The sequence below is a fragment of the Nerophis ophidion genome, linkage group LG15, assembly GCF_033978795.1.
Source record: "Nerophis ophidion isolate RoL-2023_Sa linkage group LG15, RoL_Noph_v1.0, whole genome shotgun sequence".
In the NCBI taxonomy this organism is placed as follows: Eukaryota; Metazoa; Chordata; class Actinopteri; order Syngnathiformes; family Syngnathidae; genus Nerophis; species Nerophis ophidion.
In genome coordinates this window covers 22,671,917-22,691,455 of record NC_084625.1, presented here as the reverse complement: position 1 = coordinate 22,691,455, position 19,539 = coordinate 22,671,917, and the positions used below count along the sequence as shown (strand labels likewise).

Below are 19,539 nucleotides of genomic sequence, written 5' to 3'. Positions count from 1 at the left end.
TTCCGCATGTGTTCCACTCTGCGTTCTTGTCTCATAGATGTTAGCTCAGGCAGTTCCATAGACTGGGCCTACAGGAACGGCATCCCATACGCATTTGCGTTCGAGTTGAGGGACACGGGCTACTTTGGCTTCCTGTTGCCAGAGTCTCTGATCAACCCCACGTGCACTGAGACCATGCGGGCGGTGAAGGCCATCGCCACAGGCTTGCTGAAGAAGTGCCCTCCTTACAGTGACCCCGACACATTACCATTTCTATAAATGCACTATAAGATCATTTTAATTTGTTTTTAATACAAAATATTGTCTCATTCTTTGAAAATCTGCAAAATAAGCTTCTCGCAGGAAGTGGCGGACATCGAAGCACTTGTCATGATCCAGCGGCACTTTGCTGACACAAAAAAGTACCAGAATTTGACCCTAATGTACACCTATGAATGCCTTCATTGCTGAAATATTTTTTTTTTTCTTATCAGCTGTATGTGATTTTTGTGTTATTTACAGGAAATAGCCTGTCTGTGCATGTCATTACTCAGGTATGGATCCCAAAACGGCTTAACAGTTTTTGTGTGTGGTGTTGTATACTTGAATAAATATTGTTTGATATGCTATTTGACTATGTACATGTTTTCTTTCAAAAATGCATTTCCGGTTGGTGCATTGGGAATAATAGTTATAACTACAGTGATAGGTTTTGGAAACCATGTGACATATCTCCATTTTGTTTTAGTATTGATTGATTGATTGAAACTTTTATTAGTAGATTGCACAGTACAGTACATATTCCGTACAATTGACCACTAAATGCTAACCCCCAAATAAGTTCTTCAACTTGTTTAAGTCGGGGTCCACGTTAATCAATTCATGGTAAATACACAAAGAATCATCTTTTTATTGGCCTTGTGTTTGTTATGATCCGCTGCCTGGATTATATCATATTCTGGGTTTGAGTCGTTTTTGTATTATATTCTGTTAGTGTTTGACTTCCTTAGATCCTGGTTTGTTCTGTTTCCATAGTTACTCATTAGATTCACCTGCCTCTTGCTTTTGATGCGCACCTGCCTCTTGATTACTGTCTTTATTTAAGCCTGCCTTTTCTGTTCATTCAGTCTTGCCTCTTAATTTTTGTTCGCACAACAGTGACGACCTTGATCCTCGATTCCGATTCCAAATCTATACTTGCTAGCTTCCGAGCTAAGCCTTCGCTCCTCTAGCTTTCATGCTAGTAGTTTTGTTTTACCTTTTGTGCCTTGTGCAAGTTTTTCTGTTATTTCTCTAGCTCCCATGCTAGCGCTTTTGGGTTTTTCTGGCTCCCATGCTAGTTCTGTTTGTTTTGACTAAGTCTATTTTTATTTGTTAAAGAAATCACTTATTTCTTACCTTCACGCTGTGTTCGAGCCCGACTGCATCATTAAAAGAACGACTCCGCATCACCACGATGCCCCGCAATCGTTACAGTTTTAAGTTGTATGTTTTACTGTATTTCCATAGAAGTCTAAAAGGGGAAATTAAAATAATGAATTTAATTTAAATGCAGTAAACAGTATACTGCATTGTGGTATTATATTGTGTTACTACTTATGAGTGGATTTTTGAGACAACATTGAAACATTTAAGTTGTTCAAATATTTACCAGAAGAAAAATAACTTTACCCCAAAGAGAATTTATAAAAGTACTGTAATTATAAGAAATCAATATCAATAATAGTAATAAAGTACTAATATCTATTTCAGTTTTAATCTGACGAGTCACTCTTTTGCTTGATTAATCGCAATAAATTACTTGTGTACATACTTCCAATGGACTTAAAAAAAAGACTACAATATTTTGACACAAGTGAAATTGTATTGGTAGAATGTTATAATAAACATAATTTTAAACGTTTTACTTGAATGCATGTCATTTATTTGTTCCAAACTTGCTGACAGTTTTACAGTATCTGATAGTTGATTGTGGTAAAGAAAACTGTGAAGCCAAAACAAGTTGTGCAATTAATCTGTATTCATACATGATTAACGCAATAATGTTTAGTGATTAATCACATGAGTTAAAGTATGTTAACTTTGACAGCCCTACTGTTAACATAAGGATGAAGCCATGTAATTAGATATTGTGTTATCGTCATCATGTAATTTTGACAAAATAGTTTGCATGTGGCCCTGCGATGAGATGGCGACTTGTCCAGGGTGTATTCCGCCTTCCGCCCAAATGCAGCTGAGATAGGCTCCAGCGACCCCCCACAACCCCAAAAGGCACAAGCGGTAGAAAATGGATGGATGGATGGATGGATGGATGGATGGATGGATAATTTGCATGTTTATTTAGAACTTTAAGTAAAGCTAGAAGCAAATAAAAAGATACAATTTAATTCAACATAAATACAAAGCGTGGAATTTGGGGGAAAATCCAAATATATTGTGCTGTTGCTCCTTTTTTTTTTGTTACTTGATCATTTTAACATTGCGTTTATTAAACAAAAAAACAATTTCATTTAATGTCGTATGCAAAAAATATGTAAATAGAGAAAAAAATAAAGGCATGGATATATATATATATATATATATATATATATATATATATATATATATATATGTGAATGTGAGTGTGAATGTTGTCTGTCTATCTGTGTTGGCTCTGTGATGAGGTGGCGACTTGTTTCGACTTGTTTGTACCCCGCCTTCCGCCCGATTGTAGCTGAGATAGGCGCCAGCACCCCCCGCAACCCCGAAGGGAATAAGCGGCAGAAAATGGATGGATGGATGGATGGATATATATATATATATATATATATATATATATATATATAAACAGACCAAAAGTTTGGACATACCTTTTCAATTTCAATGCGTTTATTGATTTTCATGACTATTTACAGTGTAGATTGTCACAGAAGGCATCAAAACAATGACACCTGTGAAGTGAAAAACATTTCACCTCTTGAAGCTCATCAAGAGAATACCAAGAGTGTGCAAAGCAATAATAAGAGCAAACGGTTGCTATTTTGAAGGAACTAGAATGTAAAACATGTTCTCAGGTATTTCACCTTTTTTGTTAAGTACATAACTCCTCTATATTCACAGTTTTGATGCCTTCAATGACAATCTACAATGTAAATAGTCATTAAAATAAGGAAAATCCATTGAATTTATATTAGAATCAGACTCAGAATCAGAATAAGACATACTTTATTAATCCCAGAGGGGAAATCAAACTTTTCAGCACAATCCCATTAAAGATGAGACAAACATTACAGGGAGACAGAACAGGATCGCTGACGGGTCTGCCAACTTCCGGCGCCCCTTAAATAAAGATGGGATACAGGTAAACAAGTGGGGGTGAATAAAAAAAAAATTAAATAAAAAATCGGTCTAAGCCTGGGCCCTGGAGAGCGGGTCCAGACTGAGGCCAAGGGAAAAAAACAACTCATGGCCATAGTACACATCCCTCACATGTGTGCAAGGGGGAAACACTTATATATATATATATATATATATATATATATATATATATATATATATATATATATATATATATATATATATATATATATATATATGTATATATATATATATCTCCACAGTATATATATATATATATATATTCACACACACATATATATAGAAGTAGGCATATATATATATATTTACACACATATATACATACATGAATATACATATACATGCATTTATATATATATTCACACACACACATATATATATATTCACACACATATATACATACATGTATATACATATACATGCATATATGTATATACATATGTATATAAATTTATAATAATTTATGTATAGTATATATATAGAAATTAAGAAAGGGATTTATATTGCTGCTATATCATGTCATTTATTTATTGTAAGAGGAAGGTTGTTGACACAAAAAGTTACATATAGAGCAATATATTTACATTTATAGCAAGAAATTGATGACCAAATGCAAATTGCTTCTATTAAAATAATCATAAAAATGGAATTTCAATAAGTAACATATCAAAATAAAGAGCGTTATTATTTCAAGCAACACAATAATAAATGCTTTATGTAGCATATATTATTTATAAGAGTATAGTATGAAAATGCCTTAAAAAGAGTTTTGCTGTCAGTTTGAGAAAAGATGAGGGTGTTTAGGAGTACCTCTCCGAGCAGCAGCAGCAGCAGCATCTCCCTGCTTCCTCACTGCGGCCGCTCGCCGACGTGCGTGACGTCGCTTCCTCTCCAACATGGCGCAGGAGGCAGGTCGTTGATGTCCGTCGGACGGGATTGAGCCCACCTTTTTGTGCGTTTGTTTTTTTCTTGGTGTGGCCTGACATCGCCGAGGGGGAAACTACATCATTTTTGGAGCCCTCTCCTCTCCCTCCGGCCTGACACACACACACATACACACATACATTACATTTACACACCGCGCCCCGAATTCCGGTGCGTCATGTTTGAGGGCAAAAAGACGAAAAACATGTTCCTTACCAGAGCTTTGGAGAAGATTTTGGCGGACAAGGAGGTGAAAAAAGCCCACCACTCCCAACTGCGCAAAGCCTGCGAAGTGGCACTCGGTAAGTTGTGTGTTTTTTGTGTGTGTGTCGTCTATTCAGACACGTCGCGCACCCCACTCCACTTATTAAGCCGGCTATTCTGCAACATAAGCGCCTAAACGCCGCCATTATTGCCTGATGACTTTAAAGACAACATCGGTATTTGCTTTGGTGTGTTTATTCGACGAGTCGCTATTCAACGCGGAAATGGTGCAAGGAGGTGCTCGGCTGTTAAGTTGGCGATGGGAGCTTGTAGGCCGCAGGGGGGGAAAAAACTGTGCAAAAGTTGCAAAGGGTACACCAGCAATGTAACGTCAACATAGCGGACACGCACACGTCCCGACACACTACAATTATTGCAAGCGTTTAATGGCATGTCTTTAAGGCCACAATGCTTGCAGGCGTCTCCTTCTGGTACACAAGGGACGCGGCGCCCGCCCCTCTTGCCGTCGCGGCAACTCCTTCGTTCTGTTATTTAATGCACATTTTAAGCGATTTAGTGTTCAAACGTCGTTTGTACTTTTGGGTTAGTTCGAGGTAGGGAAAAGAGAAGGTGACAGCTGTCAGTAGCACCGTATTTAAGCTCGGGCAAATACGTAAACGGAAGTAGTAGGAAACCGCTTCCGGACATGAATGAAATATAATCCTACTCATTCACGTTCAGATTTTGAAATTACCCTTGTAGCAACCAACATTGATTTTTAAAGAAATGTTTTAATATTTTATGGGTACTTTAACTATCTCAAACGTTCAAACGAGCGATTAAACCTGCTTGTTTTGGTCTCTTCGCTCTTATTTTGAAGTTTGCCACACCTCACGTCCGGTTTATGTCGCAAATGCCCATGCTCACTTCGTAAATTAACAGGTGTATAATACTTGGCTCTAAATTGTTTTATCAATTTGATTACAAGTAAATGCAGGGGCAGTTTTACCGATGAAGATGCTTTTTTGTAATAACGTTGTTGAACTTTTATATTTTAGTTGTTGATTATAGAATAGAAAGTACTTTATTGATCCCTGGGGGAAATTCAGCACCACAGTTCGCTCACAATAAACAACAATAATAATAATAAATAATATATGAAATATATATATAATATATGAATAATATAAATATATTGTACATTTAAGTGCAGTCTGAAGGAACATATGCATTATACAGTCTGATGGCTGTCGGTATATGAAGGACCTCCTGTGTCGTTCCGTGTTACATTTTGGGAGTCTGAGCCTTCCACTGAACGTGCTCATTCTCTCCGCAAGGTCCGAGTGTAGTAGGTGGGAGGTGTTGTCCATAATGGCTAGGAGTTTTTCTAGACTTCTCCTCTCTGACACCACCACCAGAGAGTCTAGCTCCACTCCCACCACGTTACTGGCCTTCTCTACCAACTTGTCCAGTCTGTTTGCGTCCCTCACTCTCAGCCCGCCGCCCCAGCAGGCCACACGGCGTACAACAATTATGAGTCTAATAAGAATAAAACAAAGGTCAAATGTTTCAATTATGCAAAATAAGTAAACAAAAGCAAAAACTACCATTGGCTCTTATGCTTACATGCCAGACGTTATTTAGGTCTTGCAACAAACAAGGTTTTTACTTTGATTGCAAGTAAATGTAGGGCCAGTTTTACTGATGAAGATGCGTTTTTCTAATAACGTTGTTGAACTTTTATATTTTATTTGTTGATTATGAGTCTAATCAGAATAAAACAAAAGTCAAATATTTCAATCATGTAAAACAAGTAAACAAAAGCAAAAACTACCATTGGCTCTTATGCTTACATGCCAGACATTATTCAGGTCTTGCAACAAACAAGGCTTTTACTTTGATTGCAAGTAAATGCAGGGCCATTTTTACTGATGAAGATACTTTTTTATAATTACGTTGTTTAACTTTTATACTTTACTTGTTGATTATGATTCTAATCAGAATAAAACAAAGGTCAAATATTTTAATAGTGCAAAATAAGTAAACAAAAGCAAAAACTACCATTGGCTCTCGTGCCTACATAAATAAATGGGTTATACTTGTATAGCGCTTTTCTACCTTCAAGGTACTCAAAGCGCTTTGACACTTATCTATTCACACACACATTCACACACTGATGGAGGGAGCTGCCATGCAAGGCACTAACCAGCACCCATCAGGAGCAAGGGTGAAGTCTCTTGCTCAAGGACACAACGGATGTTACGAGGTTGGCACTAGGCGGGGATTGAACCGGGGACCCTCGGGTTGCGCACGGCCACTCTCCCACTGTGCCATGCTGTTTAGGTCTTGCAACAAACACGGCTTTTACTTTGATTACAAGTAAATGCAGGGTCAGTTTTACTGATGAAGGTACTATTACAAGTAAATGCAGGGTCAGTTTTACTGATGAAGGTACTTTTTTATAATTACGTTGTTTAAATTTTATATTTTATTTGTTGATTATGAGTCTACTCAGAACAAAACAAAGGTGAAATATTTGAAGAGTGCAAAATAAGTAAACAAAAGCAAAAACTAACATCGGCTCTTATTCCTAAATGCCAGACGTTATTTAGGTCTTGCAAAAAACAAGGCTTTTGTTCTGCCAGGGGTGTAATTTGATGCCAGCATGGACACTGAGACCATCTTGTGTAGCAGGCAACAGGCTACCTGTCCAGTCCACACACCCACACAATCTGCATTTTCATTGTGTAGGCTGACTTTCAGGGGGTTTACAAAGACTTTGCCAGATCTGGGTGACATTTTCCAACTTTTTTGTGGGTGGTAAAATTAATAGTATCAAGTGCTTAGTGAGGAGTGACACATGGTAATATCAGTCACAGTACAGTTAATTAATTAGTCATGTAGTGGAAGGTTTATGCTGGGTAATACACCAACTGTTGTGAATTCAAACTTTAGTGATATAGTAATATAGTGCATTAAAAACCACCAGAAAGAACTGTGTGACCCAGAAAAGAGAATGACTTACATAATCTCCTCCATCTCTCGGGGCTCTGAGACGTCTTTTAGAGCATGCAAGCGTCCGCTCTGTCCTGTCAATGAACGTCAGAAATCAAGTCGACTTTTTGTTACGGTTTTAGATGGCTTTGGATGTACCTGATGTATACAGTATATCATAACGGACATCCAGGTAATGGATATTGACTATATTTTGAGGTATGCACCTGTGCCAATGACACTATTGTACCTAGGATCATAAAGGGAACACGTGCTTCCCTCCTGGTTGTAAGCTTTGTACCACCAGTAGCACCACATGTGTACCCATGATAAGCACTGGGCCATAAATAAAAGTGTTTGCCATGCAATGACTCCCTAAAGGTGACTCATAGCCTCTCTAAAACGTGAGAATGTATTCAGTGGCTCTTACCGAAACCCCCTTTTTTTTTATTATTAAATAAGAGTTAATCATTTGTTTACTCAGTTTGTTTAAGTAATTATGTATAATAATAAATACTTGATTAATTTACCTTTTTAAATATTATTTTAATCAAGACCCTGCTTACTGGTTAGTTGCCCCCTGCCTCCTTAGCTGCTTGTAATCCCAAAGGTGGACTGGTTTTCTGATAATGAGCTTGCAGTAGAGTGCATGTCCGCGTGTCAGGGCCTGCGCTTGATCTGAAAGCATAAATAATTATTCTGTTTATACTAAAGAATGTATTTAGACTAGCAAGAGCATGATTTCTACAACCCCACTCCTACAATGTATTAAACATTATCTTATGTGTATACTCTGATGAAGTAGTGAGACGTCTATAAATTAATTATTCTGCAGTGCACACTGATGAGGCAACAAAAGAGGTTCTTTTGTCATTGTTTCCACTGCGGGGCTTGTGTTTACTTCTATGACCTACCTTGTTATTGATCCAGCCTCTTTGTTGGCTACAGTAAGAGAATACATCGCCTTTAGGAGGCAATTAGACAAAACAGACCTCACAGATATGGCCGACATTTCCAAAACACACCACTTAAATTGCATCAACTATAATATTTTGTACTAAAAGACTTATAGTCAAACTGGAAATATGTGATGTCATGTTGTACTTGGATGCATGTTCAAAATAAGCTAACACCAAAACCATAATTTTGAGCGTCAATCAAAAATGCACGGGTTCCAAATAAATTCTTTGTGCATCTGGAGAATTTGGGTATGTACAGCAAGAGCGTACGTCGCCTGTAAGAGGCAATTTGACACAAAATATTTCACAAATATGGCTGACCCTTTTAAAATAGTGCAGAGTACATCAGTATCAGAAACTATAATCTACATTATTTCCTTCAAAAATAATATTATAGTAGTTAGGACTCAAAATGTAAGTGTTGTTGACCTAGCTTATAACCTCTAAGGAATGTGATCCCATTTAAAGGGGTCATATTATGTTTTGGGTTTTTTTTACATTAAAAAGCTTTCTTTTGGTCTACATAACATGTAACAGTGATTCTTTGGTCAAACATTTTTATAGATTATGTTTTACAGACCATCTTTAAACTGCTTTTTGACTGTTTGTTCAGGATTTTCTGTTTTGTTGGCGGTTTTATTTATGTGGCTCCACTTTGACAGTGTCTTTTCTCTGCCATCATTGTTTTAGTTTTCAGCGCTTCATTAGCAGGTCTACTGATGGATATAATTTGGAACTATACGCTACTTTGTATTAGAAACGGCAACAGCGGAGAATGCTTGTGCATGTACGAGCCAATCTGTCCCACAACAAGATGATAGAAAAAATGAAGGAGCTAATTGACTACAACATCTAACTACAATGACGGACTTGTACAAAGATCTTGGGGTAAATCTTTACCATACTTGGATATATCCACTAATACGCAACTGGAAAAAAACTTTACAAATTGCGCAAATTCCAAACTTCTCATTTGGAGGAAGTATAAAAAAAGGCAAGATTGTTTTATAAGTATTTTTGCCATGGTTTTAGTTTTGGTTTTAAATTTTTAGAACTTATTCAGATGTCAAATACACAAAAAACAGTACTAACTGGTAAGAAAAGTTAGTTTTGCTTTAAAAGTTCCCTTTAAGAGATAACATAATCTGATACATTGAACAAATTTATCGCACTCTACCTACTACTTTATTGCGTACATACAGTATATTTGCTTAGCATCTTTCTGCTGTCAAGACACAAGCACTGTTAAATCTGACACCATCATCTGATTAGAATCTAGGGAGAATTTGCCTCTCAAGTTGTACAAATATTTAGAAATTCGATTTACTGTATTTCTTTTGCTTTTTGCAACGATAATACGCAATATTAAAACGTTTATAAGAATTTATGCTAGACACCTTGCTATCATGGCTCAGATGGATTGCTGTCACTTTTTTTTAATTAACAGTGGTTAACCTTATTTTTGCGTAACAAGTAGCTATGCTGCAGAGTGAAGTGAGGGATGACATGAAACACTTTCGCATTCTTCCTTTAGCTTTTAATCATATTTATTATTTTTTAGGTTTTAACAGTGGCTGACTTCTTTTCACACTTGCATGACAGTCCTACAGCTTATTTAAAAAGATAACTTGCAAAGGTTATACAATGACACTAATTTGTAATATGTAACACACTATATGTATTTTATTTAATTATTTGAAAGCCCACCTCCTTGTCTCCTCTTCCCACCGTACCCTTTCTTCAAGCTGTTTTTCTCACCACCAGGCCAGGCCTCATGACGTATAGCGTATAGAAAGCGTCTCTAGAGAGTCGTGTGTTTTGATGTCTTCCCGCCCAACCCGTCAAGCTGTGGATCAGCTGCGTTGTGTTGCCTTTTAATTGACGAATCCCGAGCGCTCTTGTGAGAGTTTGGCCATGTTTATTGCTGCATTCGAGACTGCTGGGAAGGAGGAAATTATTGCACTATGATTACGAGGTTGAACCTCAAAGTGTTGCAGTTGGATGTAAAGAGAAAACGTGCTTGGCGACCATGAAAAGCTTGTTTTCTTTATATATAGCAGTGTACTGCAAGCTTTGTAAACAAATAGTTGTGCAGATACATTAAGCAGACTTATGCAAATAACACAGACTTTGTAGAGAGAGGAGGTGCATGACTGAAGGAATAACCTCTTACCTTTTGTACAGGATCGGGATACAGGTAACAGATGAGTCTCAATTCCATTAATGGAACCATGCACCCCCCAGAACTATGATGGTGCCATTTGTCCTTCACCTACCATGAACCAGGAAGTAGCCTGCAAACTAAAAGAATAAAATAGCAGTAGCAAATCTAGTGGTGCCTACGGTATATTGCTATACCATATTAACTAGGCCTGCGAATCTTTGGGTGTCCCACGATTCGATTCAATGTTGATTCTTGGGGTCGCGATTCGATTATATATTGATTTTTTTCGATAAAACGCGATTCTCGATTCAAAAACGATATTTTTCCGGTTCAAAACGATTCTGTATTCATTCAATACATAGGATTTCAGCAGGATCTACCCCAGTCTGCTGACATGCTAGCTGAGTAGTAGATTTTTTTTTAAAAGCTTTTATAATTGTAAAGGACAATGTTTTATCAATTGATTGCAATAATGTAAATTTGTTTTAACTATTATACGAACCAAAAATCTGACCTATTTTATCTTTGTGAAAACATTGGACACAGTGTACGGTGGCAGAGGGGTTAGTGCGTCTGCCTCACAATACGAAGTTCCTGCAGTCCTGGGTTCAAATCCAGGCTCGGGATCTTTTTGTGTGGAGTTTGCATGTTCTCCCCGTGAATGCGTGGGTTCCCTCCGGGTACTCCGGCTTCCTCCCACCTCCAAAGACATGCACCTGGGGATAAGTTGATTGGCAACACTAAATTGGCCCTGGTGTGTGAATGTGAGTGTGAATGTTGTCTGTCTATCTGTGTTGGCCCTGCGATGAGGTGGCGACTTGTCCAGGGTGTACCCCGCCTTCCGCCCGATTGTAGCTGAGATAGGCGCCAGCGCCCCCCGCGAGCCCGAAAGGGAATAAGCGGTAGGAAATGGATGGATGAATGGGTTTTGTCAAGCTTATGAGATGCGATGCAAGTGTAAGCCATTGTGACACTGTTGTTCTTTTTTTTAACTTTTATAAATGTCTAATGATAATGTCAATGAGGGATTTTTATTAACACTATGCTGAAATTATAACTAATATTGATACTGTTGTTGATAATATTCATTTTTGTTTCACTACTTTTGGTTTATTTCTGTGTCGTGTTTGTGTCTCCTCTCAATTGCTCTGTTTATTGCAGTTCTGAGTGTTGCTGGGTCAGGTTTGGTTTTGGAATTGGATTGCATTGTTATGGTATTGCTGTGTATTGGTTTGTTGGATAAATTTAAAAAAATAATTAAATAAATAAATCGATTTAAAAAAAAAAAGACAATCCATTCTGAATCGCACAAGGTGAGAATCGCGATTCGTATTCTAATCGATTTTTTCCCACACCCCTAATATTAACACACCAATTTTCATGTAAAAAAAAAAAGTTGCGTTCTATTTGTACCTGTCAACCCTCGTGTTTCCCCGGGGAAACTCGCATATATGGTCTGCTCAGTGACACCATGGCAACATCAGCATAACATATCCTGTAGCTGGTAAAGTACAGCCTTCAAAACAAAAGCACAGCAGTAAAATAACAGAGTTGAACAACCCACGCCCTCTTGAATTACTTTTATTCTACCACATTTTCTGTAAAATCCTCCTAATTTGTATTGTGTATGTCAAATAAGTATGCAGTATTTAAGTATTGTCAGGGCATTGCATTTCTCACAATTTGGTTGTTCATTTTGCACTAGACTTGCTTTTCATCCTTGACTATTGATACAACTAAATGGAATACTAACAACGCTGATTCTATGGCTGTTGATGTGTTGGCAGAGGTATCACTTAATTGTATCTTAACTGTTGTTTTGCACCACAATAGAGCTAAAATGCTTGTCTGAGCATGTCTCCACTTTTAGAGGAAAAAATATTTTGGATCGCGCATTATCCTCAGACTAGAGCTGTCCTACCCAAGGACCGATGAAGCCTGCTTGGAAGAGAGGCGAAAAGTATTTTAATACAATCGGAACAGTCCAGTTGCGATAGATTCAATACTTTGAGAAAACCTGGATAGATGAGAATATTTAAAGGCCATATTTTAATGTGTCTTGCAGTGCACCACTGTTGGTACTGTGTAAACTCCTTGTAGGAAGTTTGAATTTTCCCAGCTTTCCAGAACGTGGTATATTCAAATCCATATGTGTTGTAGCCGCTGGCTTGTGTGTGCGAACAACATTCTGGCAGTATGTGCTCTTAATGAATTAGTCTTGATCCAACAGCTTAAGTTGCCCTGCCAGGTGTTTTTCCTCATTCATCGCGTGGCTGCAGTGTGGAAAAAATTCTGCCGAGGGTGTTACCTGTGTCACTGGTGTGTTGGATTTCATGTGTGCTCACCTGAAGTCTATTCTTAGCAAGTGGCCTAGTCGGCACATAAATGAGCGAGTGTGCAAGCTGTATGAGTCTTGAAATGGACAAGCCAAGCTCTCTTGGGTTCAAACACTAACATGAACTTAAAACATAGCTTAAGGACTTACGTGTGGCTTAAATGAGTCAGTTTGTTGGTAATGGTTGATATTTGCAATGGAAATTTAAGTATTTCTGCAGCAAAATGTTCTAACTGCAGAGTTTTTCAAATTAATTTTAATACATTTTTTGACAGTCTTGATCAAAACTGTCAGAATTTTCAATACATCGCTTGTATTGTGTCGCTGTTTACTCCCTTCCAAAGCTCATATTTAGGGTAAACAGGGCGTCTTTGGATGTGGTGCAGCGAGAGAGAGAGAGAGAGAGAGAGAGAGAGAGAGAGAGAGACAGAGAGAGACCACTTTTATCAAGCAGCTCTCAGATTTAAGCAGTCGTCTCCACCAGAGCCTGCTTCCCTCTAAAAATCAACCCGAGCTGATTCATGCAGCTCATTTGCATCCTGGGAGGCTGACTGACTCACTGTTGTATTTATTGTGCACACCATATCTAAGCCTCGATCAGCTTGTGCTGTGAATGAAAGGATCGTCAAGTTGATAAGCGTCCACCTTTTTGAAACATGAATAAAGCGATGTTTGACAATGATGCCGCTCTGTCTAGGTCCTGACAGTGTTTATTCCTACTCAACAGTGAAAGTGTCTGTCCACATAGCACATTTTGACCTACAATTGAACCTCTAAAGCTCTTGTAGATCGTCATAACTTTTACAGTGTACATAGGGGTACGTGGAGCAACATGCAGCCCCCAACAAGTTGTTACGCTATCGGATAAAATACATTTCCAATATGGAAATTCAGTTGAAGTAAAAGTACTACTTCCACCTCGACAGGTGCCACAGCGTCCGTTGACATTTGGGAAGTACCTGCATTCCGTCATGCTTGGAGGAGCAGAAGCAGGTTTTAGATTAGCCATAAAACCTTTTACCCTGCTTCAGAAGGTACCTTAAAAGGATACAAAACTCACACTATATGGGATTTTGTATCAACTTATAGTGTTTACAGTAATTTTAAAAAGGTCCCACAATGGCATATTGGAAGTGTGTTGTACAATAACTAGCTGTGATGCTGGAATTTGGATTTTAGTAAGCTCTTTCACTTCCGATACGATACCAATATTGTAGCCTTGAGTATTTGCCGATACCGATATCAATACGATACGATATAGGCACGAATCATACATATATTTATTCCTTACTTTGTTTTGTAGAATGTTAGAAAAGGCTTGATAAAGTGATGTTACTGTTACTGATGTTGTAGTGTTAAAACAGAAAACAATAGTCAGCAAGAGTAGGTATAGGAAAAACTGACCCATTTATTATTAACCAATTGGTTACATAAATTTTAACCTTCAACGTAAGAGTATTACCTCAACAAATCCAATAAAAACAAAATGTTATATTTAAAGTGCAAAATAACCACTAATACCAACATAATTATACAATTGAAAAGAATAAATTAAAAATAAATTAGAAGACCCTGAAAAATAACCTAAATAAATCCAATAAAAAAAACAAAAAACGTTTTAAAGTGCAAACAATTCAAGTTCACTTCAGTTATTTTTTTACTGTCAGCATATGTTCGAAACAACTGTGGGCAGGGACAAAAAACACAAAAACAACACAATATTGTCCACTGTCCAACTGCTTTAAATTAAGAGTTCACAGCTCCAGTTTCACTGACTGACTATGCCCGAAACAATGTAGTAATTACTCTTAGTCTTCACTGAAGAATAGTGTAAACACAATAAACATATCACTCTAATAACAACAGCCTAAAACAAATAATAATCAGTCAGTGCTGACTACCCTTACTACTCCTCCTCCTCCTTCTCCACTTTCTGCAGTCCGAGCATAATGTGGAGATTTTTTTTAAGAAGATAAGCATTTCGGCATGCTGTGAATTAAAATACTTCCACACAGCCGACATCACTACACTTTGCTGAGCACACGCGTTGTCGTTGTTGTGATCACGTGGGCTGTGCATGCTGGATCAGAGACGTTCTTCCGCGGCCGCCACCAACGTTAATTAAGGGGCATTGCCGCCACCTACTGTGTTGGAGTGTGATCAAACCAGTCACCTATTATAGAAGTGCTGCAGCGGCAAATGGACAGCTTATATCGGAGCGCTTATATCGGAGTTTTTAGATTCAGTCCGATAAAATCCGATATTCACTTTTTTGGCTAATATCGAACCGATTTCCGATATCAATATCGGATCGGGACATCCCTAGTTTTTGCTATTGGTTATGTCAGCGAATTATCGATATATGGTAGAAATTTGCCTAAACTCAAAGTGCTTTATGCGAGTCTGCCATTGTAGAACGTGCTGTAAATGGTCTGTAATAGTATTTTTATAGCACTTTACTGTACCTCCACAGTACCCAAAGTGCTTTACATCAAAGATTTGCATCATTCACCTATCCACACGCACATTCACACACTGCTGTCACACGAGTGAATAAGCTCTTTCTTTTCCTTGTTCCTCTTGTTGTGAGGCAGACTGGCTCGTACATGCACATACATCCTCAGCTGTTGCTATTTCTAATGCAAATTTGCATATAGTTTGAACTTCTGTCAGTAGGCTCGCTATGGAAACTCTAAAATATATTCAATGTCCCTTGAAGAGGTTTCTGTATTGAGCCAATAACTGTGTGTAAGCTTTAGCTTCAGCTAACTTTACCAGACCGACAAACTAGCTGGCGGACTCTGGCTAAAATGATGGTTAACATTAAACTGTCTATAGCACTCATCATAAATACATTGAAAAAGTTACAATGAACATACACTGAACAAAAATATAAAAGTAACACTATTTTTTTCTCCCATTTTTCATGAGTTAAACTCAAAGATCTAAAATTGACTATACACACAAAATACCTATTCCGTTCAAATCTGTGTTAGTTAGTACTTATTTTTTCCAAGATGATCCATGACATATCAAAATGCTGATTAAACAACATGATTATTGCACAGGTGTGCCTTAGGCTGCCTACAATAAAAGGCCACTCTGAAATGAGCAGTTTTCTCACACAGCACAGATGTTGAAAATTTTGAGGGAGTATGCAGTTGGCATGCTGACTGCAGGAATGTCCACCAGAGCTGTTTCCCGTAAATTGTATGTTAATTTCTCTAACATAAGCCGTCGACAAAGGCATTTCAGAGAATTTGGCAGTACATCCAACCTGCCTTACAACTGCAGACCATGTGTAACCACACCAGCCCAGGAACTCCACATCCAGCAGGTTTACTTACCTCTATGATTGTCTGAGACCAGCCACCCTGACAGCTGCTGCAACAATTGGTTTGCAAAACCAAATAATTTTTGCACAAACTGTCTCAGAGAAGCTCATATGCATGCTCGTTGTCCTCATCGGGGTCCCGACCTGACTAAAGTTAGTCATCGTAACCTACTTGAGTGGGCAAATGCTCACATTCGATGGCGTATGCCAAGTTCGAGAGGCGTTTTCTTCACGGATAAATCCCATTTTGGCAGAAAGCTTGTTGGTCAGCGTTGTGTAAGAGAATGGTTTGCTGATGTCAATGTTGTGAATCGAGTGGGCCATCGTGGGACTGGGGTTGTGGTATGGGCATGCGTATGTTATGGACAACGAACGCAAAGGCATTTTATTGATGGCATTTTGAACGCATAGAGATACCTTGACAAGATGTGGCTCATTGTTGTTCCATTCACGCGACACCATCACCTCAATTTGCAGCATAACAATGCACGGCCCCATGTTGCAAGGATCCGTATACAATTCCTTGAAGCTGAAAACGTCCCAGTTCTTGCATAGCCAGCATACTTATAGGACATGTCACCCATTGGGCATGTTTGGGATGCCGTGGATTTACATATACAACAGCATTTTCCAGTTCCAGCCAATATCCAGCAACTTGGCACTGCCATTGAAGAACAGTGGACCAACATTCCACAGGCCACAATCAACAACCTGATCAACTCTATGCGAAGCAGACATGTTGCACTACTTGAGGCAAATGGTGGTCACACCACACCACAACACTGATGGCTTTTCTGACCCTCCCCATGCCACTATAAAGCAAAACTGCACATTTCAGAGTGGACTTTTATTGTGGGCAGCCTGGGGCACACCTGTGCATCTTGATACACCACACCTGTGAGGTTGGATGGATTATCTTGGCAAAAAAGAAATTCTCACTAACACAGATTCAGACAGATTTGTGAACAATATTTGAGGGGAACGGATGTTTTGTGTACCAGTATCGTCAAAGTTTTAGATATTTGAGTTCAACTCTTGCAAAATTAGAGCAAATACAAAAGTGTTGAGTTTATTTTGTCGTTCAGTATACAAACCCTGTTTCCAAATGAGTTGGGGAAATTGTGTTAGATGTAAATATAAACAGAATACAATGATTTGCAAATTCTTTTCAACCCATATTCAATTGAATGCACGACATAGACAAGATATTTGATGTTCAAACTCATAAACTTTATTTTTTTTTGCAAAAAATAATTAACTTAGAATTTCATGGCTGCAACACGTGCCAAAGTAGTTGGAAAAGGGCATGTTCACCATTGTGTTACATCACCTTTTCTTTTAACAACACTCAATAAATATTTGGGAACTGAGGAAACTAAATGTTGAAGCTTTGAAAGTGGAATTCTTTCCCATACTTGTTTTATGTAGAGCTTCAGTCGTTCAAAAGTCCGGGGTACCGCTATCGTATTTTACGCATTTATAATGCGCCACACATTCTCCATGGGAGACAGGTCTGGACTGCAGACGGGCCAGGAAAGTACCCGCTCTCTTTTACCACGAAACCACGCTGTTGTAACACGTGGTTTGGCATTGTGTTGCTGAAATATCCAGGGACGTTAATGATAACGTTGCTTGGATGGCAACATATGTTGCTCCAAAACCTGTATGGACCATTCAGCATTAATGGTGCCTTCACAGATGTGTAAGTTACCCATGCCTTGGGCACGAATACACCCCCATACCATCACAGATGCTGGCTTTTAAACTTTGCGCATATAACAATCCGAATGGTTATTTTCCTCTTTGTTCCGGAGGACACCACGTCCACAGTTTCCAAATATAATTTGAAATGTGGACTCGTCAGAACACCTTTCCACTTTGCATCAGTCCATCTTAGATGAGCTCGGGCCCAGCGAAGCGAGCGGCGTTTCTGGATGTTGTTGATAAATGGGTTTTGCTTTGCATAGCAGAGTTTTAACTTGCTTTTACAGATGTAGCAACCAACTGTAGTTACTGACAGTGGTTTTATGAAGTGTTCCTGTGCCCATGTGGGGATATCCTTTACACACTATTGTCTGTTTTTGATGCAGTACCGCCTGATGGATCAACGGCCCGTAGTATCATCGCTTATGTGCAGTGATTTCTACAGATTCTCTGAACCTTTTGATGATTTTATGGACTGTAGATGTTAAAATCCCTAAATTCCTTGCAATAGCTCGTTGAGAAATGTTGTTCTAAAACTGTTTGACAATTTGCTTACAAAGTGGTGACCCTCGCACCATCCTTGTTTGTGAATTACTCAGCATTTCATGGAAGCTGCTTTTATACCCAATAATGGCACCCACCTGTTACCAATTAGCCTGCACACTTGTGGGATGTTCCAAATAAGTGTTTGATGAGAATTTCTCAACTTTCTCAGCATTTATTGCCACTTTTCCCAACTTCTTTGTCACGTGTTGCTGGCATCAAATTCTAAATTTAATGATTATTTGCAAAAAAAAAAAAGTTTATCGGTTTGAACATCAAATATTTTGTCTTTGTAGCATATTCAACTGAATATGGGTTGAAAATAATTTGCAAATCATTGTATTCTGTTTATATTTACATCTAACACAATTTCCCAACTCATATGGAAACGGGGTTTGTATTTGATTTGTATCTCACTTATGGATGATCAATATCGGCATCATAAAATCTTGATCGAACATCCCTAGTATCTAGGGAAGTCTTGCCTCATGTGGTGCACGTTGTGGTCATGTACAATAATTTCTTATTTGTAATTGTTTAATTGTTTGAATTTTACAGCACATGTTAGTTCTTGACCCGTGACCCCAAAAGGGAATAAGCGGTAGAAAATGGATGGATGTTAGTTCTTGAATCAACTGTATTCAATCAGGATTATTATTACTACAATGGTTTTTCATGTTTTTACAAATTGTGCTAAAATATTGAGATTCCAAGATTTACACCGTAAATAGAGTAAAAATCTTCCACTCACCTTTTGGGTGTGGGGGAATCTGTGTCCATTTATAAGGTCAGCTGTCACAAATAATCAGTAGGAACAATTATGCTGGAAGAGAAATGCAAAAATAAAACACAATGAATGACAAGTGCAGCAATACAGACGCATGTATAAGACTCAAGTGAAGAATGGTGGTCGCCATATTGGCTGAGTCAGTAGCCCTCAGATAATTAGCTCTTAGTATATGTCAGGGGGCCTTGTCGGGGGAACTGCCACCTAAGGAATTTCAAAAGTGAAACCATGGAAACGGTGCTGCTGCTGAAGATG

At 38.3% G+C, this 19,539-nt stretch overlaps 2 protein-coding genes and 1 long non-coding RNA gene across 5 annotated transcripts in view; 2 read left to right on the top strand and 1 right to left on the bottom strand.

The window, feature by feature from the left end:
• LOC133569479 (carboxypeptidase A6-like) overlaps positions 1–586 on the top strand; it is a 35,659-nt gene extending 35,073 nt beyond the window's left edge. The window contains exon 11 of one of the 2 annotated variants that reach the window (XM_061921847.1): positions 38–586. In XM_061921847.1, the coding sequence (XP_061777831.1) occupies positions 38–258 (221 nt within the window). In that variant the 3' untranslated portion in view covers positions 259–586. The remainder of the gene's footprint in view (positions 1–37) is intronic. The other variant, XM_061921848.1, reaches the window with a different exon arrangement.
• Positions 587–3,166: 2,580 nt separating this feature from the next.
• Positions 3,167–5,141, bottom strand: LOC133569478 (uncharacterized). The gene is made up of 3 exons (XR_009809821.1): positions 4,477–5,141; positions 4,147–4,373; positions 3,167–3,297 (listed from the first exon to the last, which is right to left on the bottom strand). It is a non-coding gene; the product is annotated as an uncharacterized LOC133569478 (long non-coding RNA).
• arfgef1 (ADP-ribosylation factor guanine nucleotide-exchange factor 1 (brefeldin A-inhibited)) overlaps positions 4,210–19,539 on the top strand; it is a 67,515-nt gene continuing 52,185 nt past the window's right edge. For both annotated transcript variants that reach the window (XM_061921846.1, XM_061921845.1), the window contains exon 1: positions 4,210–4,562. In XM_061921846.1, coding sequence (XP_061777830.1) covers positions 4,439–4,562 — 124 coding nt within the window. In that variant the 5' untranslated portion in view covers positions 4,210–4,438. The remainder of the gene's footprint in view (positions 4,563–19,539) is intronic.